This window comes from Ascaphus truei, chromosome 1 (assembly GCF_040206685.1).
Source record: "Ascaphus truei isolate aAscTru1 chromosome 1, aAscTru1.hap1, whole genome shotgun sequence".
Lineage (NCBI taxonomy): Eukaryota > Metazoa > Chordata > Amphibia > Anura > Ascaphidae > Ascaphus > Ascaphus truei.
The window spans coordinates 16944401-16971570 of NC_134483.1; the positions used below are offsets into that span (position 1 = coordinate 16944401).

The window sequence follows — 27170 nt, forward strand, 5'->3', positions numbered from 1 at the left end:
GCTGCGGATTAACATGGGACCCGCAATCCGACGCTCCGTTACCAGATGCTCACCGCTGCGGATTAACATGGGACCCGCAATCCGACGCTCCGTTACCCGACGCTCACCGCCGCGGATTAACATGGGACCCGCAATCCGACGCTCCGTTACCCGACGCTCACCGCTGCGGATTAACATGGACCCGCAATCCGACGCTCACCGCTGCGGATTAACATGGACCCGCAATCCGACGCTCCGTTACCGACGCTCACCGCCGCGGATTAACATGGGACCCGCAATCCGACGGTCTGTTACCCGACCGACGCTCACCGCTGCGGATTAACATGGGGCCCGCAATCCGACGCTCCGTTATCCGACGCTCACCACTGCGGATTAACATGGGACCCGCAATCCGACGCTCCGTTTCTCGACGCTCACCGCCGCGGATTAACATGGGACCCGCAATCCGACGCTCCGTTACCGACGCTCACCGCTGCGGATTAACATGGGACCCGCAAGCCTACGCTCCGTTACCGACGCTCACCGCTGTGGATTAACATGGGACCCGCAATCCGACGCTCCGTTATCCGACGCTCACCACTGCGGGTTAACATGGGACCCGCAATCCGACGCTCCGTTATCCGACGCTCACCACTGCGGGTTAACATGGGACCCGCAATCCGACGCTCCGTTTCTCGACGCTCACCGCTGCGGATTAACATGGGATCCGCAATCCGACGGTCTGTTACCCGACGGTGGTTTGCGGGACACATTACGTTGGATAAGCAAGGACCGGCTGTAATTGATTAGTTGTTTTTTTTTCATGGTGACCGGACGTGGGAGGGGGGCGCCACGTTCACTGCCACGGGACCGAACCTGGTCTGACAGTGAAACTGCAATGGCTTGTTGAACTACCTACCCTGCAGTTTTTAATTGTATGTTTGCCTGGTACCAAAGCAATATTACATCTTGGTGAGATCCCCAGAAATAGACTGGTGGGGGTAGCTGCGAGACCTGCGCCACATAGCAACTGATTGCTGCTATTTATGGAAACAGAATTCATGATCCTTTTTCTAAATGGGTATAAATTGTGAAAAAATCAGGGAGCAATGTTACCTTTCACAAAACGGGCAGGGTAAAAGATTTACATGTTACATTAGAAATACGTTGGCTCCAATTCCATACGTTGGACCGCTTTTTGACATTCTTACGATTACTTCCCTTTGGTCCAATTAAGGATCACCCCTAAAATTAGTTCTTTGGTCTTTCCTCTGCTGGACCAAGCGATGTCTCCCAGATGTTCTGTATTTTATTTATTTTTGTAACATATTATCAAAAAAGTTGAAACAACCACTTGGAAGATTTCAAAACAGAAGTGTTGTGTCTAGTCGTTGGCTTGCCTGAAACTTGCCGACACCATTCTTTGACGGTTACTAAAACCGCACATCTGTATTTAAAGTCACAAATACATATACTCCTATTCCTTGCACCGCTTCTGGTGTATACAGTTGAAGATAGGAATGTGTAACTTGTCACCTGTAATTTATAGGGGAGGGGTGAGTAATAAGTGCTAGCATGTGTGTGAAATCACAGAATAGTTGTGTTCAATCTTGTCCTTCACTCAGCACATGCTGCGTTTTGGCTCCTATCTGCCCCAGCTATGTTTTTCTCTCATATTCCTGTTGGCGTCTGTATGTTTCGGCAGCAGCAGTCATTTGGTAAGACCAGTATCAGAGCGCAGTCTCTCCTCTAGTGCAGAGGTGTGCAAACTTTTGCAGCTGCGCCCCCTTTACCTCAGTTCCCGGCATCAAATGACGCCGCGGGTCATGTGAGTCACGTGGCCCCGCGTCCTCATTTGACGTCGTGGCGACGCGTCAACAACCGTCTGAATCTTGGTAAGTAATAGCTTGCAGGGGCCTCACACGATCTCCCTGCATTTCATTTAAAGGCCTTGGGGAAAAGAGTGGGGTCTCTGCAGCCACCGCGCCCCCCCCCTAGAAAAATCTTTCGCCCCCCAAATTGTGCACCCATGCTCTAGTGCAGGGTTGGCCAATTCCAGTCCTCAAGGGCCACCAGTAGGTCAGGTTAAGGATATCCTTTCTTCAGCACAGGTGGCTCAGTTGTTTGATTGAACCATCTGTGCTGAAGCAGGGAAATCCTTTAAACCTGACCTGTTGGTGGCTCTTGAAGACTGGGGTTGACCACCCCTGCTCAAAGGAGTGGCTTCTTTAGCTTCCCTTTGCCCATAGAATAAGCTAATGCAGGTAACGCCTGAACCACGTGTTACTTTGGGTATAGCTGGGGGGAGGTAATGGTAAACCTCTCTCGTTGAACAGCAGTGTTTTAGTCCCCTCTAGCAATGATGGGGTGTCAAATACAAGGGAGAAGCACCGTTGGTTACAACCCGCCGGATTAGGGAATATTTCAACTTTTTTTTAATTTATTTTTACTGCCTGCAGATCTGCAATGCTCTACATTTCGTCTTAAAATCCTGTCTGAATTGTACTCTGCACACCAGTTGTGTAATACAATGTATGTTCAGGTAATGGTGGCTGCATCTAAATGTTCTGTGTTCATTCTGAAAGGCATTGTTGATGTTGGTGAAAGGAAATACGCAAACATTTGTGGCTTAAACTACAAAGGAGCAAATGGAAAAACCTACGTCATTTGCAAAATGTGCAATAAACCAACTTTTTTCTTTTTCTGCAGCTTTCTGAAACAAAGGTTTTCACTGCGTCTTCTGTTCCAACAGAGAACCACATCACACCTGGACAAAGGTGAGATCCTTTAATGCCGACATGCTGTCGTAACATCCTCCACGCAGCGTTTTCTATTTGATATTGCACCAATGAACATGCTCACTCTGCAACTTAAAATATACAGAACGTGTGCAACTGTGTGAGACTCTTTAATGGGGTGTAAAGCTTGTTTTACAAGGAAGTCAGCCATTTCTAGATGTTAACCCCCTCCTCTAACGCAGAACTCTCACTTCTCTTTGCAATAATACTGTACCTTCATTGTGGCAGAACTATTAACGCCTTTAAAGCAGAGGTGGGCAACTCCAGTCCACACCACAGCCTTCTACACATGTAATATCATTAAGGAGGATGGCTTTTTAGTTCCTGAACCTGGTTGTAAACAGAATTACCCAAAGCAGTTTAGCAGGTATCTTTCAGATGTTTATTTTGATTAAATAAAGTATAGGTATATGCAAAAAACGAATTGAACTCTAAGGGGGTCATGCACTAAGCAGTGGAAAATTGCATTCGCCAGGGGTTTGAATTCGCCATGTTTTTGGCATGTTGCCCTCGCTGTATGCAGGAAGGGCCGAATCCCTGGAGAATCACAGCGAGAGCAACATTACCAAACATGGCGAGTAGCCGGTGGCGAGACAGTCTGCCTGGCGAGAAGCCGTCCCCTGCCGAGATGTGTTTGCAGCAGAGAGAGATCCGCCGCTCTCTCTGCGCAAACATTGGCACATTAAAAAATATTTTAAATAACATTTTATTCATAGTGTACATGTGCTGGGGGTCTCCGTAGCTGAACCGCATTGGTTTCAGGTCCGGGGACCCCCTGCTTCCCGAGATACAGGCCCCGTTATGAGGTGCTGGTATCCCTCTGCATTTAAATGTCCCGATCACGTGACCGCGGAATGTAAACAAAGCAGAGGGATACCGGCACCCCATAAAGGGGCCTGTATCTCGGGAAGCAGGAGGTCCCCGGACCTAAAACCAAAGCGGTTCAGCTCCGGAGACCCTCTGCACATCTACACTATGAATAAAACACCCATATCAATAAACAATCATTCCTTACCTTTGCGGATATGTGCTATGGTAACGAAGCAGCATTAATATATTTTTAATAGTATACTGTGAGCAGGGGGTCCCCTGAGCTGAACCGCATTAATTTGTGGCTCGGGGACCCCCTGCTCCCCGAGTTACAGGCCCCGGTATGTCATCTGGTGCCAGTGTCGCTGCCATCTTTATAGCGTCCCATACACGACGTGCTCGCTATAAAGATGGCGGCGACATTGGCACCGATGCTCCAAACCGGGGCCTGTAACTCGGGAAGCAGGGGGTCCCTGAGCCACAAATCAATGCGGTTCAGCTCAGGGGACCCCCTGCTCCCGCACAATATTATGAAAACACATTAATGATGCTTCATTACCATAGCGGATAGCCGCTAAGGCAATGAAGGGGTTAAGGCATAATAGCATGTTTATTGGGGACAATTGCCCCCAATAAACATTGCAATAAACATACACCCCCTGTGCCCCCAACAACCCCTATACCCCCATTACATATATCAAATTTTTGGGATGCACAGCAATGATACTATAGGCCGGCGGTGGCCCTCGGGTTTTCCCCGCAGACCTGCAGTACCAATTCAGTGCACCCCTAAAAAAATTACAACACATAAATACACCACCCTTAACACATACAGTATAGTAATGTGCAAAATTAATATTATCCACATATGGATAATAGTGAATTTGCCCATTTAAAATACATAAAGAACAATAAATACATTAAATACTTATAGCACTCACCCATGTCCGGCTGCCACGATGAAGGCCATCCTCATCACCGTCCATGCCCCCTCCGATGCTGCAAAACATGAACAAGAATAAAAACAGCCAATGTAATGTGGCTCCTAACCCCTTAATCACCATAGCGGTTATTAACCGCTACAGTCATTAAGGGGTTAACTCATTCTCATCCACCATTCGGGAGGCCTACATACCCTCCCCCACTACCCCCCCACCCCGTGAGGCCTAACCACCCTCACCCAATACCCAGCCGGGAGGCCTACCCACATACCCTTGGGGCCAATACCCCCTTCCCCCACCCCCAGTACCCACAATAAAAACAATATACAGCCCCACAATAAACATCATTATATTTATTCAATACATAACCCACCCCCTGTGCCCCCCCATAAATACATGATTTATTATTTTACATACAGGGTTAATACCCCAGGCCCACGGGAGTCCCCGGTGGGCCTGACGGGTCACCTCACAGACCTACAGTAGCCCGGCACCATGTTTCAAACAGGGTCTGGAGGGCTGTGGGTGGTCCCCGCCAGGTGCCATGGTCCACCAGGTGGTCTCCGCGGGTCACCGTGGGCCACAATGGGGTCCCCACGGGTAGGCCCGCGGCTGTCTGGGGGGCCCCGGGTCAGACCCACCGGTGTCTGAGGGGCTTCGGGTGGTTCCCACGGAGGTCTGGGGGCCCACGGGTGGTCCCTATGGGTCCGCGGTGCCCCCACAGATGTGGGGCCACCGGTTCTTCCCCGCAGGTGTCCCCCGTGGACCCGGCATCCGTTTACCCGTGAGGAGACCGCAGGTGGTCTCCATAGGTCCCCCGCAGACCTGAGGAAACAACCCTGTATGTAAAAAAAAATAAACATGTCCTATACATTAAATACATCAATCCTCCCCTCCCCCCCCCCCACAACACATACAGTACAATAATGTGCAAAATAACTATTATCCAGATAGGGATAATAGATTATTTGCCCATTATTAAACACATTAAGTAGCATAATAAAATAAATAAAGTTCTACTCACCTCATCAATAAGAAGCCCCCTCGCCAGCGAAATCTGTGTCCTCCGTTGCCAACAAAATACATAGCCAATACATTGCAACTACATTCTGATATCAATTAACCCCTTAATCACCTTATCGGATAACCGCAAAGGTAATTAAGGGGTTAAGCCACCCTGGCCCGATAGCCACCTTTCACACATTCATTTGTACAGTGGCTTCATCATGCAAATATATATATTTTTATATATATATATATATATATATATATATATATATATATATACATACATACATACATACATACATACATACATACATACATACATACATACATACATACATACATACATACATACTGTGACATAGTCCAAAGATGTTAGGCAGCTTTCTGCCCCATTTTAGAGCAGAAAGTGCAGGAATAGCTAAAAATGATCCGTTCCACAGCATCACATTAACTCAGGCAGCTGGATGGAAAATCCAGACCACAGATTACAATGGCTCTAGTTCTCCCTCACCTGCTCTTCTAATCACATGCACAGGTATTTAGAGCAGAGAGGTTTTGCATTTCACTCTCTCTCCTTGGAGGCTGGGGGTATCGCTGCTCCCCTGTTTCCAGTGTCGGGGTTGACGGCCCCTCCACGTATCACAGTACCAGAGGATTTGCCTGGACACCACAAACAGATAAGACAAAACAAATGGTTACTGCTGTTGCTAAAAGACTGTGCTGTATCTTGTGACCCTAAATGAGAGAGCATTGTTTTAAGCTGGGGAACCAGTTTAGTTGGCCAGCAGCTGTTAGAGAGACTGATTCTGATGTGTAGTTAGATCCCTGAAAGGGATAGGATTTTGCTTATATGATTTTGGTTTTATTTCTTGAAATAACAGTGTGGGAAATATTGTAACACTGAAATATGTGAACTGCTGAATGAAAGTATCTGAGTACCTCTAACCTTCACATGTTAAAGCTGCAGTACCTTACTTGGATGAAAATAAAGCAGGCAGAAGCCTGAGTTAAGCAGCATAATACTTTGCATGATCCTGTTTGTTGTATAATTAACCCTAGAAGACTGTGTCGGGAAGAACCCAGACAGACGTCAGCACTACAAAAGAGGGGCGTTTGTCACATATGGTGGAGAATGCGGGTCGACACTAAAAAGTCTGTGGGTTTGCAAATAAATGCGGGGGTTTAAAATGGCCGCCCAGCTGAACTAAAGTACAGATGCTATGAGTGAAGTCTGTCCCACTGTGTATATCAGTTGTGCTTCTAGCATACACAGAGAGTGTGCGAAGTGTGGATGCAATAGCACCCTGAACCCAAACAGAAAACCAAAATGTTTTGCTGAAGAAAAAAAAAAATTGCATCTAGCAAGTGCTGTTTGTAAAGCAAATGCCTTTTGCTGAAGTGAGTGAATTTGCAGCTAGCAAGTGCTGTATGCAAGTTGCTGAAGTGAGTGAAATTGCAGCTAGCAAATTGTCCCTGCCGGGTTTCTAAAATGGCCGACGTGAAATGTTTGTTTTGTAATGTACATAATCATGAAAAACAGTGTCCCTTCAGGCCATACGATGATGATGATGATGATGATGATGACTCGTATGTGGCCCCTGGAGGAGAGCCGTACCCACAGATGAATTTAGTATGCTGGGCCTGTCATAAAGTAGGTCACATGGAAGATGTGTGCCCCAAAATTTTCAAAGACAAACAGCTGCAAAAGCAAGCAACGCCCTATGAGTGCAAGCAAGATGTGGAAGCTGATACCAGTGAGCGTGTGCCCAGTACCACTGATATCTCTGGAGCTAATAAAGCAAAAAGAAAGAAGAAAAAGAAAACTGTTCCTCAAGTCACAGGGGAAGTGACCGAGCCACTTGAACCTGCGCTGTCAGGACATGCGTCAGAAAGGCGCCGAGATGTGCTGCAGACCGGAGTGACAGGCAGAATTGTCACGGGAACAGTGGCAAAGGAAAAGGAGGAGCAAAGGGAAGCTGAATCCTTGAACCAGGATAAAGAGGCTTTGGTTTCTGCACTCCAAGCTGCCCGCCATGATTATGAAGTCCTGCGGCAGGGATTGATGAAGGAGCGAGAATGTTGGAAGAAGGAGCAAGAATCTAACAATAAGGTGCGAGAATGTTGGAACAAGGAGCGAGAAGCGAACGCCGAGTTACAGAGGTGTATACTTCCAGCTTTACAAGAGCACGAGGCTTTGAAGAAAACAGAGTCTCTCTTACGGAGTGAGCTGGAAGAGGTGACGACTAATCTGGAAAAGGCCAACACCGTAATTGCCACCATGGAGGAAAAACAGATTAAGTCTGACAAATTGATTGCTATCCTAAAACAGAAATACGGGAAGGCTCTACAAGAGGTTCATGCGCTCAGCACAGAGGTGCAACACTTACGCCTGGAGGGCCACGGTCTGAACACAGAGCTGGGAATGTTGAAGCAAACCCATAAGAATGCCCTAAGTGAGTTAGAGACTGTAAAGCAAGAAAATGAGACTCTGAAATTGGAAAATTCAGATTTGACTGACCAAGCAGAAAAAGTAAAGAAACAGTTGACTCAGGAAAAATTAGAAGTGCAGGAAGCACTGATGCACACTCAGAGCCAGCACCAGGAAGAAATTGACGCTCTGAGAACAGAATTGCGACATGTATGCACAAAACAGAATTCTCTCGTGGAGGAACTTAACATTTTGAAAAAGGAGAAAAGCATTAGAATAATTCAGAAGCACTGCAAAGCTCTTGTCCAAGGAAGAAGGGAAAGAGAAAATTATCGGCGTAAACGCGCCGCAACTATCATCCTACAGGCTGCCTACAGAGGGATGAAAATTCGTCGGTTCAATCACCGGAATAAAGCAGCCTGTGTTCTTCAATCATTCTACCGTGCCCGCATGGTACGAAACAGGTTCCTCATTATGAAAGGAGCAACTATAAAAATCCAGTCTCTGACTAGGATGACACAGAACAGGATTCGCTATCAAACCCTGAGAAATGCGTCACTGGTTATCCAGCGGTACTTCCGCCTGAATAAATGTAGACCTCAGGAAAGAGAGGTCCAAGACTACATGCCTGCCGGCTGCAAAGATAAAATACCACAGGGTACAGCCGGAGTTAGTGAGAGCCCCATCAAGGTGAAGGTGCTCCAGGTAATCAGTGCTTCATCTTCTAAGTACCATAAAGGTTCAAAGGTCGCAAATCAAAAGCGACGAAGGTCAACGCTGGCCTTGAATTTTTCCGGATCTCGCCACTCTGGGCCACAATATAAAGACAAAGACTATCCGGCCCCAGAGTTCCGTCAGAAGCTAAAGAAACAGTCCAGTCATTTGCAGTTTGCAGCGGCCTATGAAATAAAGTCAGGAAATGTAATGGACTGGAAGTCAAAGAAAAAAAAAATGTGTTTGGGGAATTGACCGATATTTTTTTTTGTTATTACACGTGTGGACTATGTCACGGACACTTAACTATGCAAATAAGCTATTGTAGTTAAGGTATATTAGGCCTCTAGAATAAGCATTTTGTCAATGTTACAGTGTTGTATTGGTTCTCTGTGTTGAAAATGTAGCTAAACTACAAATGAATATACAGGGTTGATGGACCTTTCGGTTGGTAAATATATAAGGAGGTTCATATTCTACAGTAGAAAAACCCAGGGAGGTAATAGAAATTGTCTGGTTTTGTGAATATATTTAGCATATCCTGGGTTGTAAGAATGTGTGCTAGACACTTATTTTTCAAAATAGTTCCCTAATAGAGAGCAACAAAATATGTTTGCCAAGTATAGTCTCTTATGACGAAACCTATTGTCCATAATTGCCATGGAAAAAGTTCATATTCGTATCATGTGAATACTTAATGTTGTACTGAGGAGTTAGCTCAAGTATTTCAGGTAGGACGCTCACCCCAGTGAGGTCCATGGCCGCTCACCCCAGTAGGTGTGAGCTGGGGAGGGGGATATGTGACATAGTCCAAAGATGTTAGGCAGCTTTCTGCCCCATTTTAGAGCAGAAAGTGCAGGAATAGCTAAAAATGATCCGTTCCACAGCATCACATTAACTCAGGCAGCTGGATGGAAAATCCAGACCACAGATTACAATGGCTCTAGTTCTCCCTCACCTGCTCTTCTAATCACATGCACAGGTATTTAGAGCAGAGAGGTTTTGCATTTCACTCTCTCTCCTTAGAGCCTGGAGGCTGGGGGTTTCGCTGCTCCCCTGTTTCCAGTGTCGGGGTTGACGGCCCCTCCACGTATCACAGTACCAGAGGATTTGCCTGGACACCACAAACAGATAAGACAAAACAAATGGTTACTGCTGTTGCTAAAAGACTGTGCTGTATCTTGTGACCCTAAATGAGAGAGCATTGTTTTAAGCTGGGGAACCAGTTTAGTTGGCCAGCAGCTGTTAGAGAGACTGATTCTGATGTGTAGTTAGATCCTTGAAAGGGATAGGATTTTGCTTATATGATTTTGGTTTTATTTCTTGAAATAACAGTGTGGGAAATATTGTAACACTGAAATATGTGAACTGCTGAATGAAAGTATCTGAGTACCTCTAACCTTCACATGTTAAAGCTGCAGTACCTTACTTGGATGAAAATAAAGCAGGCAGAAGCCTGAGTTAAGCAGCATAATACTTTGCATGATCCTGAAGGTTGTATAATTAACCCTAGAAGACTGTGTCGGGAAGAACCCAGACAGACGTCAGCACTACAAAAGAGGGGCGTTTGTCACAATACATACATACATACATACATACATACATACATACATACATACATACATACATACATACATATATATATATATATATATATATATATATATATATATATATATATATATATATATATATATATATATATACTGAGTTAAGTTATGGTGAGTAAAAAAAGTGACAAAAACCCTCCACAGGAAAGCAAATATAGCTGTGTGCTCATCTGCATGTCTTAGGCAGGTCTGCAACCCCGCCTTTCCCCATTATCACCCAGCATACAGCACTTCTACTGCAGCAAGGGATTCTCTCTCTTGCATTCCCAGTAAAATCAACCCCACACTGATGAGACCCATAAAGGTCGAAACGGCTGTCTGTGGGTGGTTTTCTGGGTATGCACCTTAACCCTGGCTGTGCTCAAAGCTGTGACCATGCAGCAAGCTTAAGCCTATAGGGAACCATGTTAAAAATGGTTATTGAGGCAAAAAGTGACACTGTGTGCTCATTTGCATGTCATTTCCCAGAATCCCTTGCTGCAGTAGAAGTGCTGTATGCTGGGTGATAATGGGGAAAGGCGGGGTTGCAGACCTGCCTAAGACATGCAGATGAGCACACAGCTATATTTGCATATATATATATATTATTATTATTATTATTATTATGGCTGTTGTGTGTGTTTTTTTTATTGGGGTTGGCTGAAGTGGGTATTAGCCCCAACGGTGGTTTGTTTAGGCCTTGCGGGTGGGTAGCGTGAGGATTTAACCCCTTCATGACTGTAGCGGTATTAACTGCTAAGGTCATGAAGGGGTTAAGGGCCCCCGCAAGCCCTAAACAACCACCAAGGGCCAAATACCCCCGTTACCCACCCCCGCTACCCACAATAAACATGGGCACAGCTGGTTAACCCCTCCATTGCCTTAGCAGTTAGCCGCTAAGGTAATGAAGTGGCCTTTAAATGCATTTTTCCTGCCTCGGATGCATGCCGGGGGGCTTCGGTGCTGGTATTAATGGTATCGGCTCCGGAGACCTCGGCATCAATCCCAGGCAGGAAAAAGGCCTGATTTTTTTTCTAACTGCCGTTCCGCCGCTCATCCGCAGCCTGTCCCCAGCAACTTGTCAACTTTTTGGGGCGAGACAGATTGGCGTGAAAATCTCAATTCTAGAGTGGCGCAAACCTACTCGCCACTACTAGAATTGAGCGGGTTTCAAAACATGGTTAGTTGCGGCGCAAAGTGCCTTTTCGCCGCACCAATGGCGGGGGAAAAAACCGCCAACAAACTTGGCGTTTTTTTTGCTTTTCGCCAAGTTTTCGCCCCTTACTGAATCGGGGTATGCATTTTTGGCGCAAAACGGGCGAAAAGTGCTTTTGCGCCGCTTACTGCATGAGGCCCCAAGTATATGAATAATATGATTGAAGTCAGTTGGAGTTTCCATGTGTGCCCCAATCGGCACCCTTGCTGTCTAATATGCAACAAACCCCAATTGTGCTTGTGTACTTGCTGTGGAATATATTTGAGCATTAGAAACAAATGTTACAAGGATGTACCATAAAGTAACAATTACTACCAGCTGTTCTATGCCAGAAATGTTTGAAGCATTTAAGCAGTAATACAGGTTTTAATTTTTTTTTACATTTTTATGACAGGATTGAATCTGGGTCTCCGGAGCTGAACTGTTAACTTCCACTACGGGGACCCCCTGCTTCCAAAGATATCTCCGTAGGAGGTGTCAGTATCTCTGGAGTTTAAATGTCCTGCTCATGCGGGCCAATAGGAAGCTGCACTGGCTGTCACGGCTTCCTATTGGCCCGAGGGGCATTTTAATGCTTCAACTCCATTAAAATGGTGCAGGACTTTTAAACGCCAGAGATACAGGCACCCCCTGCGGAGGTATCTCTGGAATCAAGAGGTCCCCGTAGTTAACAGTTCAGCTCCGGAGACCCCGATTCAATCCTGTAATAAGTTGGGCACACTGTTCTCTGGCTGCCTGTACGGAGGTAAGTATCTCTGGAAGAAGGAGGTCCCCGGAACTGAAATTAACACCGTTCAGCTCCGGAGACCCTTTGATTTAATCATGTAATAAAAAAGTATAATTAAAAAAACAAAATGACACCTGTATTGCTGTTTAAGCTGTAAGATAGTAGAATAGTGCTCGGTTGCAGAAGAATGCAAACTGTCTGCAACATCTATGAAGGCTTTTTTGTTTAAATGTCTATTTGAATATGTAGTGATGAGGTCCTTTACACTAACTTTGTATTGATGTCTTTCCTGATTTCTGCACTTCTCTTCATATTGTTTTGTTAGTTTTTGTGTTTGCTGTTTTTCATTTCCTGTAAATGACATTTGATGATGCTCTGCAGGTGTGGTAACGTGGTGTTTCTCTTCATTTGTTTCCAGCATTGACTTGGTGGCCCTGCTTCAGAAACAACCTTCAGGCGCTGACGCAGATTCTGTCACGTTTGAGTCCTCCCAGAAGCAGAACTTTGGCCAGGCTCTGGTCTTTACAAACTCCCAGCACAGCTCACAGATCACAACGGCAGCTGCCAGCTCAAACGCTGCTAACACATATCCTCCTCAAAGTCTGGTAATCCAACTGCATGCACAATTCAGCCATTATTTTGCCATCCTTCACAATGTACGGTTAGCGTTACTGGATATACTGCCATGCTCATCATCATACATATCAACCCCCCAACACTGCTTCTGTTCTTTTCCATAATGAGCTTCTTCCAAAAAAAAATCTTTCGCCAATATTTTAAATGCTCAATCTCCCTGCCTGAGCTTGGTCCTTTTGACCTGCAACCAAACATTATGTAGTCAGATATACCCTGTTATTACTCCGTGTTTAGGGGAGCTGGTACACCACACAATCTTAATATTCAAGTTCATCGGTGTATGTTGTGTACTTCAGAGTCAAGGGGATGTGATGTGCAACTGAAGATGGGATAGTGCTGAGTTGACGTACTATTTTTATTTGGGGAAATTAGCCAATAGTTGCTGCTTGTATATAGTCCAGCTGTATGTCTAAAAAGAGAACGTTTATATTGTAGATAATCAATTTTTTTGGATCAGCATCATATAGTGCAGGAAATCAGCCTGAACTTATTGGACCCCAAACCTTTTATCGCACATGTCTGACCATGTAAAAACAACTATTTTATTTTTTGCAGTCGTCTGTTCTCGGATCTGGATTTGGAGAGCTTGGATCTTCAAAACTGACCAACTCTGCTGGGTCCCAGATACTTGAACAGCTGAAAAATCCAGGTTTGGGGCAATTCACAACCCAAAGCTGTCAACTAGGCAGCAGTAATGCACCATCCTCCTGGGATATAAAGCCCTCTGTGCCCCAGTCATCAGTGCTTGGTCAGTTCGGTAAGAGCAGCATGTTTGTGTGTCAGCTGATGTAATATTACAATAAGTTAGGATGAAGCACAGTGAGGAAATGTCTCTTGCCTGAGTGGAACCTGCACTCGCTAAGCTCCCACAAGGGGCTTCGATCACTGTCACTGCCGTTCAACTGCTTCGTGAATCCCTGCATACGGGGGAATTAAAATGACCCCAAGGAAGCTTCTATGACTCTGTTGTAGCTTCTATAGCAATACAAAACATGTAACTCCCTTGTGTTTGAGGGAGAAGTAAATGTATTTTGTAGGGTATAGCTGCAATGTACCAGTAAACGTGTGTGATAATTGTGTGGTGTTTTTTTTTGTTTGTTTTTTAATGTTTTCATACAAATATCAAATCCCATTAAGTCCTTTGACATTCATTAAGTGCTTTTCATTGGCAGTAGAGGTTGTTAGAATTATTTGGTTGAACAAGCATTAGGGTTTCTGATTGTTCTCTATATACAGAAGATTAAAGGCGTACCTCACAAAATTGAATTGATAATTTGGTTGGCACACCAGGCGTCCAATATATTTTTCAATTACAAAGATATGAAAAATGGAGTGCTGACGTTTCGCTCCCCACGGACCTTCTTCGGGAACTGGTAAAATGGCATTTTCAGTTTCCTTGATTAGCCATTTAGTATTTTTAACGTCACAACTTGAGCAGAGGCAGCTTTTAATCTGTGACCCTACCACTCCCCTGATTAACTCTGTGGGAGGGCACTGAACCCACTTGCTGAAACAAATTTAAAAGTAAATCTCAATTGTGGTTGGGACTTTAATCGGAATGTGCTTCCAATACTGTTTTTTACATTTGCGGTTTCCTTGTAAAAAATATATATTTTTAACTGCCATATAATGTGTGTACAATAATTCTCTGAGATTGAAGCCTGTGCAAACATTGAGAGTAAATCATAGTGCAAGACCATGTTTTCTTTATGCGTATTTTACCGTTCTTACCTTGTACCACGGCTACGCGCCTATTTCTCCAGTCATGTGGTTACAAGGTCTGAGGGGTGCTAAGTTTGGTCATTGCCAGATTGTTTTATTGAACGTTACAAACCAAATGTAGCTGTGAAACAAATTAAATTACCGTGCCACTATTTTGTAAGAACTGTTGGCTTCATTTTTTGTTGGTACAGATATCGTATAATGCTCTGAGAACAGTTCCTTGGCATGTTTAACACAGATACCCAGCAAGCTCAAACTCCCCCACCCACCCACTCCCCCACCCACCTTGGCATGTTTATTTAAATATTTCATCACAGTACTGTACAGTAGTATTAGTAAACACGCAATCCCTGCCCGCTGTACAGTAGTATTAGTAAACACGCACACTCAATCCCGGCCCGCTGTGCAGTAGTATTAATAAACACGCAATCCCAGCCTGCTGTACAGTAGTATTAATAAACACGCACACTCAATCCCGGCCTGCTGTACAGTAGTATTAATAAACACGCAATCCCAGCCTGCTGTACAGTAGTATTAATAAACACGCAATCCCAGCCTGCTGTACAGTAGTATTAATAAACACGCAATCCCAGCCTGCTGTACAGTAGTATTAATAAACACGCAATCCCAGCCTGCTGTACAGTAGTATTAATAAATACGCAATCCCGACCCGCTGTACAGTACTATTAGTAAACACGCAATCCCTGCCCGCTGTACAGTAGTATTGGTAAACACGCACACGCAATCCCGGCCTGCTGTACAGTAGTATTAATAAACACGCAATCCCAGCCTGCTGTACAGTAGTATTAATAAACACGCACACTCAATCCCGGCCTGCTGTACAGTAGTATTAATAAACACGCAATCCCGACCCGCTGTACAGTAGTATTAATAAACACGCAATCCCGACCCGCTGTACAGTAGTATTAATAAACACGCAATCTCGACCCGCTGTACAGTAGTATTAATAAATACGCAATCCCGACCCGCTGTACAGTAGTATTAATAAACATGCACACTCAATCCCGACCCGCTGTACAGTAGTATTAATAAACACGCACACTCAATCCCGGCCCGCTGTACAGTAGTATTAATAAATATGCAATCCCGACCCGCTGTACAGTAGTATTAATAAACACGCACACTCAATCCCGACCCGCTGTACAGTAGTATTAATAAACACGCACGCTCAATCCCGGCCCGCTGTACAGTAGTATTAATAAATACGCACACTCAATCCCTGCCCGCTGTACAGTAGTATTAATAAACACGCAATCCCAGCCCGCTGTACAGTAGTATTAATAAATACGCACACTCAATCCCTGCCCGCTGTACAGTAGTATTAGTAAACACGCAATCCCAGCCCGCTGTACAGTAGTATTAATAAATACGCAATCCCAGCCCGCTGTACTGTAGTATGTCTGTTTCTCCATTTTCCCTGCGATTAAATTATTATTTTTTTTATATATATCTAAACAAAGGCTGTGTATTTTATTCCTAAAGAAAGAGCCCAAACCCTGAGTTAGTCTGGCTGGTAAGCGTCTCTCACTTAGTGACACTTGTAGACCTATTCTGATGAGACATTATTTTCTTAGTAGGTCCTTTGTCCCCCTCCGTGTCCCCTGGTGGAGAAAGCGAGAGGAAAGGGCAGCCGTTGCCATGTGAACACTACTGCAGGCTTTGGGCCCTATACAAAACACATCAAAAACAGATTAGAAAAACATTAAAATGATGGTAATTGCTTTAAAAGGCATTATATGGAGTTCATTTTCAAAACGGGACATAATGGGGGGGCTGGGGGGGAAGATGCTCTTAAAATGTTCTGAAATGTCGCCGTACATGCTAACCATGGAGGTGTATGTAATTCTTCTGTTCTGTGACATGACTGGCGCTTGTTTGTTCAAATTACTGAACAGATTTCAAATCCCAACCTGAGCCGTCCCCTGTGCTGAGTCAGCTCGCCCAGCGACAGCAGCACCAGATGCAGCCGGTTCCTGTGCCTCCTCCCGGCCTGGAGTCTTTCTCCCAGGTGAAGCTCCGAGAGACGTCGCCTGTGGACAGCTCCAGCGCGGTCAGTAAAATGCTGCAGATTCCCAGCTTGTCCCTGGACACACAGACCATGTCAACGCAACAAACCCAGCAGCAGAAACAGATCAAACCTCAGAAACGGAGGATACCTCCAACTTCAAAGGTGAGACGTTGTTGCACTCAAAGCAGCATTCGTTATTAATTAGCACGGTTTAGGGCATTTGGTCGTTGATTGGGAGCTTAGGTAATTGGCATTCAATAACGGTAAACAAAAGCTACTTGTATTAAAACAAAAAAGTTTTTTTTAATTTGTTAAAGCGCTGCTTGGATTGGCGCTTTAAATAGACCATAATGACATTACCCTTTAGCTTGTATATCTCAATGTACAACATGTGCTGTCTGTTCTATAAGAAGTTTCTGCTTCATCTTGTGTATGTTATCCAGAATTCAATGATGTTTCATTTTCCAAGCACATAGCTGACTGAAATGTGGAGAAAAAAAGGTTCTGAGTTTTCTGGATTGTGTAAATGTTGTATTGTTTTATATAGGTGTGTGTGCTCCCCGTGCTGCTAAGTGCGAGTCCACGAACATGTACATATGTCCCGCCTTTTCTGATTGAGATCATGGTTATCTGGCAACACGGTCACCAGTGAAGTGCTGGTCACAGACCCTCTGCTTCCTTACTGTACATCTTGCAAACCATGTGTGTTTGGCTGTGCCCCTGGTTCCTCTCGGTTACAGAGAAGTCCTTGAGTGTAACATTATCCCATATTTGCAGATTCCTGCCTCTGCTGTAGAGATGCCAGGATCAGCTGATGTCACCGGACTGAATGTGCAGTTTGGCGCCCTAGAGTTTGGGTCGGAACCTTCTCTACCTGAGTTTGGAACCACTGCAAGTCCGGATAACACAAGTCAAACTCCAAACAACTTGTATTCAAAAACCATAAGGTCTGTGTAATCTAATGCCAAGATTGTATATAAAGTGTATCTTTTAGTGTGTTAAAATGTCCTCTTTTTAAATGCCTAACCTGCAAATCTGCGGTTTAAGAACAGTTTTTCATATCCAGTTTCACAATTTAACTCATGGAAACCCTTGTTTTACACGAGGTGACAGCCAGTGAATAAGGTTTTGTTTACTTTTCCCTTTCAGCGACACTTTGAATACCTCTCTGCCAATATCCAGTACAGTGCAGGAGAACAGTTACACTGCTTCTGTCATGACAACTTCCAGCCTCAGCAGCTCGTCGCAGAGCAGCAGTCCGGTGACCACCTCCTCTTCTTCCTATGACCAGACGTCTGTGCATAGCAGGATCGCATACCAAAGCTCCATACCTCCAGCTGAGGTGGTGCCCGTCACTGTGAGTTATCTACATCGCATGTAAACAAATAAAGCTGAAACTGCCAATCGCGTTTATCCAGAGCACACTGTTTTCTACGTGTATTTTAAACGGCTCTGGTTGTAAACATTACTGCGTCTCTATTAAATTAAAACAAATAAATATATAAATATATATATATATATATATATATATATATATATATATATATATATATATATATATATATATATATATATATATATATTAAATATACCTCCTGGATTTCACAAGTCTAATCGTACATTTGTTCATGTTTTCATATTCTTCAGTGTTCAGACACACATGTTGGTCATTTTACGTTCCATAAAAGCTTGCGGCAAAGTTTGTATCCGTGGAAAGCATATTGTTCCTTAAATGTGTTAAATCGGGTAGAGGAACAAAATCGAATGAGCTTTGTAGGATTTGCATGGAAGATTAAGACCCCTGAAGAGCTATTGCAATTCCCTGCATCTGTAACAGTTGAATCCCTTAATTCTGACTGTTCACTTGTGATGTCTCTCGCGTCAGCCAGAACCTAGGAGCAGATAGTTCCTCTGTAATGTACGGAGCTGCCGTCTTTACCGCAGCAGTTTGCCACTTAATGTAGAACGTGTTCATTATTTATGTAAATAAGCTTTATCTTGGAGTAGATATTAATAGAGATGGGTGAACTTGTCAAAATCCAATCCATGAATTTTCCACTGTTTTAACTAAAATACAATCTGCAGTCGGGAAACCGAAGGTAGTTTGGACACTAGACAATCTGGGCAGATAATTTCTTATCTGCCTTTGGATCCAATTTGCTCAGATTTTGTCAAATTCGCCATCAAACTTTATATTAAATCCACTTGTGGATTTTGAAGAATCTTTCACCTAGCCCCTGAAATATGGGTTTTGGTGGAGAGTAGAGACCTATTTTAGTAGAATCCCAAGCTCGATCTATGTATCCCCCTCAAACCTCCCTCCACATAAGACACCTGTGCTCAAAAAGGAGCCCTCGGGTGCCTGGGAGATATGCTAATGGAATATGCAAACTTATACTTGTCCCAAATCTCCTAAAGATTTCTGTAAGCACTATATTAACAATCCTACGGCACCTAGTGAAGAGGGGGTACTGGTGTCAGGCCCAACAGGATCCGAAACCACAACCTCTGGTATACAGGGCAGCGGCTGCAGCCGTAGCTGTCTGTACTAAACCATCTGCTGTGTAGCACCACTGTCACAACTCTCTCTCTTCGCCCCCCCCCTTCCAGCAAAATCTATATTTCAGGTTTCAAAATCTGCAAACAAAGTCGGAATTTTTTCTGTCACTTAAAATTCGCAATTCTACCTTTTTTGGGACTAATCCGTGGATCAAACAAACTTTGCAATGGATTTTAATTTCTGCACCAAATGTCACCGATCTCTAGATGTTAATGGTGCTTTTAATAGATCTTACGAATATTGCAGTTTGTATGACCTGACCCCTCTGGTACATAGACATGCTAGTGAGCATATATTTAGATCATTTCATGACTGCTACGTCGCATGCAAATTGGCAAATGTCCTTAGTAAAATGTTAAACGATACATGATCTCACTCTTTAAAAAAAAATAAAAAAAAAAAAATTTAAGTGTGCAAAAGGGGAGCCCAGTTGAGGTAAAATATACAGAAGCAGCCTGTCTCGGATAACTTCATGCGTGTTTCTGGTTTGTTTTTCTAGAATGGACATAATGGAATTCGGGCACAACAAGCTCTGAACAGTAAGTACAGAACACAATGGCGAGTGTGAGCGTGATCACTGTACTAGCCTGGACACGTTTTATCCCGGGCTGCTTTAGTAACTTGTATGTTACAGGTTTCTTAACGTGTGCATACTAGTTGATTAAGCCTTTAAATCGATGAGTTTATATGTACTTAAGCACGAGAAGACGATGATGCCTTTTATCCAAGCACATATCCAAATTAAATGTGAGGACAACCATAGTGACTGAGTCTTCCAATGCAAAATGTCCTATCGGATGATCACTGCTTTCCTTAACCCTTCTCTGCGCCAATTACAAAACTGCGCAAGACAACCTGATATAAACGTTGGTGTGCTCGGAGCAGTTTGTTTCTTGCTGATGCATAGAGCAGATTGTACAACTTCAGTAGTGACTGTCTCTGTACAGGCAGTCCTCGTTTTACAACGAATGGCTTATCCAACGCTATGCAATGCATACCTATGTTCATTTTTACAACGCCAAAATGGCTTATCCAACGATCTTACGACGCTTTGCAACGTTGTGTATGTGTGTGTATATATATGTGTGTGTATATATATATATATATATATATTTACACACACTTTCACATAAACAACGTTGCAAAGCGTCGTAAGAGCGTATATATATAATATAATATTATACTATGTAATATTATATTATATATTATTTATTATGTTATATTACATATATAATACAGTATATACACTATATAATTTGTGTGTGCTGCATATCTTATTGCCTGCATATCTTATTGTCTGCATAAAATATTTGGTGTATTTTAGTGTTAAAAATGCCTTCAGGAACGGAACCTTTCATTTAAACAGTGTTCCTATGGGAAAACGTGTTTCGCTTTACAACGTTTCGCTTTACAACGCCATTTTGAGTAACGCATTGTGTCGGATAACCGAGGACTGCCTGTATATAAAAACCTCTGTCCTAGGAACATGAAGACCTGTCCGTAACCTGTTTTAATCCTTTTTGCTGCAGCATCGATAAAGTTGAGATTTACTTAAAATGTAAAAGGCTGTTTGCAAACATGCTGAGCCCAGACTTGGGAGATTTGATTTTCCTCTAGCTTCTTAAACACACTGATCTCTGACGAGATTAACCAGCACGGTGCTCCCCTTCTAATTTTTAAAAAAAAACTTTATAGGAGTTTTCGTTTTTTGTATGAAAATCTTCAAAATAATTAGTGGATGAGTTTCGATATGCCGAATAATCACAAGCAGTCAAATGCGTTTTTCATTATTTATAATACATTTATTTATACAGGTAAGTCGGGCTAAGATACAATAACTTTTAGAATGAGTTTTTATTAAACCACACGTAAATCAACTTTAACACTGGTAACTTGTATTAACGAAGGGGCCACGCTGATTCCTTCTAGGTATTCACACATCTTTTGGTCGCGAGGCCAACACCGCCGGCCAATGTTATGATGTATACTAGAACCTTCCTTGGCCAAGCTCCTACTCATTGCAGTCCCTGTTCCAATTAATGTGGCTTTAATCTGAATTGCAGGTTAACTGATCTAAACATAGGTGCATCTCTTCCGACCGTTAACCAGCAATTCAGATTAAATCCACTATAATTGGAACAGGTGAAATCTTTCCCCCTCTTATTATTGGTCCCAGTACTAAGATTTGAGAACACCCAATTGACAAGCAGGTTCCCTCCTCCCAATACCACCAGTCCCCATTGTGTCGCCAAGAAAAATTATCTTTCTAATTTCGAGAAACCAAAAAAAAATCTGTTTTCTTTACCCTTTATCAAATGTGACTGTCGGGGTGTGCCCCTCTTGTGGCAAAGTTAAGGAAGTTGATTACATTGTTAACTTCGCAGAAAGTGTTTTTTTTTTTTGCTCTCCCCCTCTTCCATTAGCTTGAAGGGGATTGTATTTAAAAAAAAAAATAAAGTCCATGCTGCCTTGAAATGGTTAGGTTTTATTAGGCACCTGCTGCTGCTCTGTACCTGCTGCTCTGTACCTGCTGCTCTGTACCTGCTGCTCTGTACCTGCTGCTCTGTACCTGCTGCTCTGTACCCTGCATGCACTTTTTTGGCAAAGCCAATGGATGAGGTTGGCTTCTTTCTGAAGTTCTTACTGTGCTTTTTAAGGATGCCTAACTACAGCTGTGTTTTTCCATTTCCCACTTGCTGCAGCTACTCCCTCCATCCCATCAGCCAAGCCGGAGAACTCTTCCCCAAGCCTGTCTTCAGTGGGGTCTCTGCCCAACACAGCTTCCGTCTCCTCTCTCCTCCCACCGGGGTCTCAGCACCCGTCCGCTGTAACACTTGTTAGCTTGCCACAGCCCAGTGACCTCTCGAGCAGCTCTTTATCACAGCTCACCAGGTAAGAATGGTTCTTCGCCTAAACAAAGGGATTCTGCTGAAGAATTAATAGTCCACACTTCTCTATTGCATCTATCCAACATTGAAGTAATCATGTTACTCCCATTACAGAACCTGGCCCTGATATTCCCAAGTTATACTGGCTTTAAAAGTGTTCATGGAGTATATATGAATCTGAAATGTATGCACATTTTGAGTTCTAAGGGTTAATGTAACTATAGTACCACAGGCTTTCTGGTTCCAGTCGCAGAAACAGAAGGTTCAATAGTTAGTTTGAAGTACTTCACTAGTTCTGGGTGCTGTGAGTTTGGAGCCTCATAGTCAAAACAGTCCTAAATAAACCCCTGTGCCAATTGCTACGTTTCAGTGGTTGAATAAAGGCCAGGTCAGTTGAAGCGTTGGTGCTAGGTATTGGATGTTGCTTTGTTAGTGTTTAGTCACTCCCAGGATCATTTCTTGTGCCTTTTGATAGGGGTGTCTGACTAGTACAGCAGCCCTCATTTCCAAGTCTCCACTTTACAGAGAACTGGTAGGATCCGAAAAGACAATGATGCATGAATTCCAAGCACATATCCGACTCATCTGGGGATATTTCTTGTCACTGAGTCTTTTCAGGGAAATATTTTTGAGAACCTTACTTTGTGTCCTCTGGGACAGCATTTTGGTGACCAAAGCAAAGGATCATTTATTGTTTGGGGTGGGGGGGGGGGTCTTGAGTTCAGAGATAATGAACATTTAACCTTTTTGAATGCCGAATACAACCAGACTATTCGTATAATATAACTACTGCAGTTTTTAAATGCCATCCGAGTTACAAGTGCACTTGAAACATGTTTTTATATTAGCTGCCATATCTAAATATCTTCTTTTCCTTCCCTTCAGTACATTGTCTGGGCACCAAAACAGCCTTCCTTCATCTTCGGTACTGTCTTCTACAGCTTCCCATGTAGTAAGTGTATACATACCCTGGGCACGCCAGCTACCTAGTAGTATTGGAAAGGTTTTCTGGTTGTTCACTTTAGCCCTAAGTTTGGTGTACTTTTTCTGCATTACCAAAGCTATGTTGCCTGTTTGCCAACTCTACCAGGAGTTCTCAAGATTATATTCATTAATCCCGATTAACACTAGCTGAAGCAGACCACATTATGCAGTAGTTTTTTTTTATTTAAATTTTTTTATTCTTACTCTTTATTTAAGATTTGACATGAACAAGATTTGTAAATGTGCATGCCTGTCGCAGATTACACACAACCCCTTTAAGATTAAAGCTGTCGCTTTGTTTAGTTGCGTATGCGTCAGAATGTGATTTTTTAAATGTACAATGCAGTGACTGATGCAGGCAGAGGAACCTCCATCTTCAATCCTGTTTGAAAGACCATTAAGCTCAAGCAAAGCGAAATGTAAAGACTCCGCGGAGCATACAGATCAGCTGCCTGCACGCTGCTGCCTTTTTGCCACGCTCCCCCTCCCACCCCCTCCCGGCGCCAAAAACAGTCTCCCTAAAGACCGCATATAGCGGCTCGTGCAGCGGGGCCTTTAGCCTTAGACAAATGTTTTTCATAGATTACACTACTTTTTTTTTTTTTGCTTGAGACCTGCTGTATGAGGTCTCGCACCAATGTGCCACTTGGATCTGTAACGAATTGTAAGATCACATAATTGATTATTTGCTTAGATTAGTCAAATAAGACAATGTGCAAGTGGATAGAATAAACCTAATCTGATACCTTAGTGCAGCGGTGCGCAAACTGGGGGGCGCATGATTATGTAGGGGGGGCGCAGGCTGGGTGCGGGGAAACCTGGGGGCGGGCAGAGCTGTGCACGGGCGGCCAGAAGCTCCGTGCTGAGGCTGCTTCCCTGCTGTGTCTGCCTGCAGAGGGGGCGGGGCCTTGCGGGGCCTTCCCTGCACACAGACAAGCCCTCCTCCTGTCTGTTACCCGGGGAGGAGCACGCCCCAGCGCTGTGATGTCAAACGCCCCTCCTTCCGGTGTCTGCCCTACAATAGCGCTGTGTTCCTGCTCTCCTCCGCTGGCAACCTGCTTCGCTGCGATCCTCTGCGAGTGAAAGGGTCGGCTGCCACTATATCACTCATACTATGAATGTACAGAAATAATAAAAAAAAATGTGTAAACACTTCCCCGCTCGTGCTTGCAAAATTATGCAGGACACCCTGCGCTCATTCTTGGAGAGTTGGTGATGTCACCGCTCTCAGCGGCAGCGTGGATGCAGCCTAATTTTGCAAGAGCGAGCTGTTGAAGTATGTAAGTATTTAGGCTGCGTTTATATTGCCTGCGACGCGACGTCGCCTGAAAACAAATGCATTGTCGCCGCCGCGTGCGCTTATAGTAAGCGTGACGTAGCGACGCAATTTTTTTAAGCGCCAATATTTCATTTTTCAGGGTCTGTTGCCTCATGCGACAGCCCCTGAACCAATCAATGGCCTGGTCGCCCACGCTGCCGCCGCAAAGCAAAATACAACTTTCGCTAGCGTCGCCGTCGCGGGCACTATATTCGCGGCCTTAGACATATTTGTATTTACATTGTATACCGTTTAATAATGGGGTTTTTTTTTTTATGTGATTTTGATTACATCAGGCAGGGGGGCCCGAGAAATTTCATGGATAAAAAGGGGGGCTCGGCATAAAAAGTTTGCTCACCCCTGCTTAGTGAACAGAGGTAGGAAAGAATCCCAAAATTCGGTGCTCAGCTATATTTGATCACTTAATGCAATAATATCTTGAAAGGTGCTATTGATCATCTTGGGGAGCAACTTTAATCCAGCCTCGTGAGTTTTGTTAATCCAATATGCCTTTGTTTACCTCCTTAGTGTGGGGACATGTGGTGTATAGCTTCCAACATAAGGGTGAAATGTATGTATGCAAGACCCTGTGTGGACACCACTATATTGAATAGTCACCCTGGAGAATGGCACATGTAAATGCAAAATGAACCCCCAATCCTCTGTATGAAGGAGAGGGGTACTTGTGGTTCTGAGGCAGTCATTCCGTCGGCGTGCATCACGAGACAGCAGGAGACTTCCACAAGAGAAAAGAGTGGAGCACAGCAAAAAACTTGGGGGCTAAACACCAGTAGATGAAGGGTTAAAAATGCTTTATTCTATGGTAGACATCATGGTGTGGTGGCAGGTAGGATTAACACGTTTCGGGCAGTAGCCCTTTGTCAAAGACTCGAAACGCGTTAGAGATCCTACCTTCCACCACACCATGATGTCTACCATGGAATAAAGCATTTTAACCCTTCATCTACTGGTGTTTAGCCCCCAAGTTTTTTGCTGTGCTCCGCTCTTTTTTCTCTTGTGGAAGTCTCCTGCTAATCTGATACCTGTCTAGCTTTCTCACTCTTGCCAATTTCCCTATGCCTTTTGTTTTATGCTCTATCCTTGTTCTGTTTTTTAATTCTTTCTTCCTTTCCTGGCCTTGCATAACTAAATGTAAAATCACTAGCTCCAATTCACCCAAATGTGTTTTAACCAAACGCATGCGTTTTTATATAAATTCCCTCTCACAGTGGTACTCTAGTTAGGTGTCAAATAACTTCTGGTTCATTCGCCAAAAATCAGCCTGTGTATGCGGAGTCTGACTTCACTTCTTTACTTTGTATTTGTAGCACACAAGTGTTGACAACACGGCTTCCCTCCAGTCCTCCTCCACCTTCTCAACAGCTTCAACATCAGCCACAAGTACCACCTCTTCCGTTGTCAGTATGGCTAACAGTATGAACTCTAGCAATAGCCTGGGCCTAAGCGTTCCCAGTGTGAGCATGCCAGCACCCACAACGCGTGCTGCTCCCTTAGTTTCTTCAGGTAAGGAGCACTAGCGCTACGTTCATACTGCGTATCATGTGAGACATGGCCGACAGGCTGTGAATAAATAATCGCAGTTGGTATGCTGAGATGTTGAGTTCTTGTTTTCTATTACAACTGCTAGAAAACATTCAGTGGCTCATAAGTAAAGCCAAAGTCTTATCTAAAGCATGATGGCATGGAAAAGAGAACCCGAAACGATAAGCTGAAGAATGTAGCCATGTATGTAATAGATTAAGCATTTCATCACGTTGTATCAACTACCAAAGTCTGTAGATGCCCCCTACCATTATCTGAAACGCCTTTTGTAATGACTGAGAACAAGCCTACTTGCCATTGTATGAAAAGGCCCTCGTTCTATTGAAATTTCATGTGTGCCAAATTCACATTGGGCAACAAAATACAACTTCTCTTTTTCTAGTGGGGAATAATGAAACGTTTGGACAGTAGCATCAAATCCATGCACTTAAATATTGAATATATGTACAATTCCTTTCCTTGGGAATTTGAAATAATTCCTATTTTTAGCCTGCTCTTTCCTTCCTGCACTGTGTTACCATGTAGCCGACAATGAGAATAAATAAAACGAGCATCCTTAGAGACCAAATGGCTACCAAGTATTTGTACATCTTCCGCTCTTAGTACCACATTTACACAGCAACCACTTTGTATCCCTTCTATGCTCACAAAAGCTCAAGGCTGTTGGTTGTAGATTTTCTTAACTGTTTTTTATGTTTGCAGGAAAAGCTCCTCCTAACCTTCCCCAAGGCGTCCCCCCACTGTTACACAACCAGTACATTGTCGGACCCGGGGGACTACTACCTGCATACCCAGTAAGTGATTTCATTCTTTCCCTGAGAAGAAGTTAGAGGTTTCAAGTGGACCTTGAATGTAACCCATTTGTTCCATTTTCTGTTCGCTAATTCTATGAATGTAAGTAACTTGTTGAAAGTCCGAGCTGCCGTTTAAATAAAATTCCATTCAATGTGTGCATCAATACAGTCTGAACACTGACAAGTGATTAGCTAAATTGCAGGGGGCAGGGGAAATCACTGAGTGCTGCAGAAGATTACCCAAGATGCAAAGTTCTGTGGGGAAGATCATGTGACCAGGCAGGCACTAGATACAATAGGTGCACTGCTAGAAGGCAGGGTGCCAGAGCCTGTCCCAGAAGAGGAAGGGGATGTGACTGTAAATAGTTGTTATAGAAACAAAAATGCTTGTTACATTAGAATACATTAAAAATGTCTTTACAAAAAATGCTACAAGTATTTTCTCATAGTACAAAGCTGATTTATT

General features: G+C 43.8%; 1 protein-coding gene and 3 non-coding genes across 19 annotated transcripts in view; all 4 read left to right on the top strand.

The window, feature by feature from the left end:
• The window catches only part of UBAP2 (ubiquitin associated protein 2), a 66657-nt gene that overhangs the window by 31864 nt on the left and 7623 nt on the right, over positions 1 to 27170 (top strand). For all 16 annotated transcript variants that reach the window (XM_075582892.1, XM_075582755.1, XM_075582940.1 and 13 more), the window contains 11 exons: positions 2689 to 2756; positions 12629 to 12815; positions 13402 to 13603; positions 16485 to 16759; positions 17375 to 17544; positions 17747 to 17954; positions 19657 to 19696; positions 21860 to 22049; positions 22931 to 22997; positions 25676 to 25871; positions 26613 to 26704. In XM_075582892.1, the coding sequence (XP_075439007.1) occupies positions 2689 to 2756; positions 12629 to 12815; positions 13402 to 13603; positions 16485 to 16759; positions 17375 to 17544; positions 17747 to 17954; positions 19657 to 19696; positions 21860 to 22049; positions 22931 to 22997; positions 25676 to 25871; positions 26613 to 26704 (1695 nt within the window). The remainder of the gene's footprint in view (positions 1 to 2688; positions 2757 to 12628; positions 12816 to 13401; positions 13604 to 16484; positions 16760 to 17374; positions 17545 to 17746; positions 17955 to 19656; positions 19697 to 21859; positions 22050 to 22930; positions 22998 to 25675; positions 25872 to 26612; positions 26705 to 27170) is intronic.
• LOC142473395 (small nucleolar RNA SNORD121A) lies at positions 17035 to 17116 on the top strand. The gene has a single exon (XR_012790071.1). It is a non-coding gene; the product is annotated as a small nucleolar RNA SNORD121A (small nucleolar RNA).
• On the top strand, positions 19856 to 19938 carry LOC142473409 (small nucleolar RNA SNORD121A). The gene has a single exon (XR_012790075.1). It is a non-coding gene; the product is annotated as a small nucleolar RNA SNORD121A (small nucleolar RNA).
• On the top strand, positions 22584 to 22664 carry LOC142473402 (small nucleolar RNA SNORD121A). Its single transcript, XR_012790074.1, has one exon. It is a non-coding gene; the product is annotated as a small nucleolar RNA SNORD121A (small nucleolar RNA).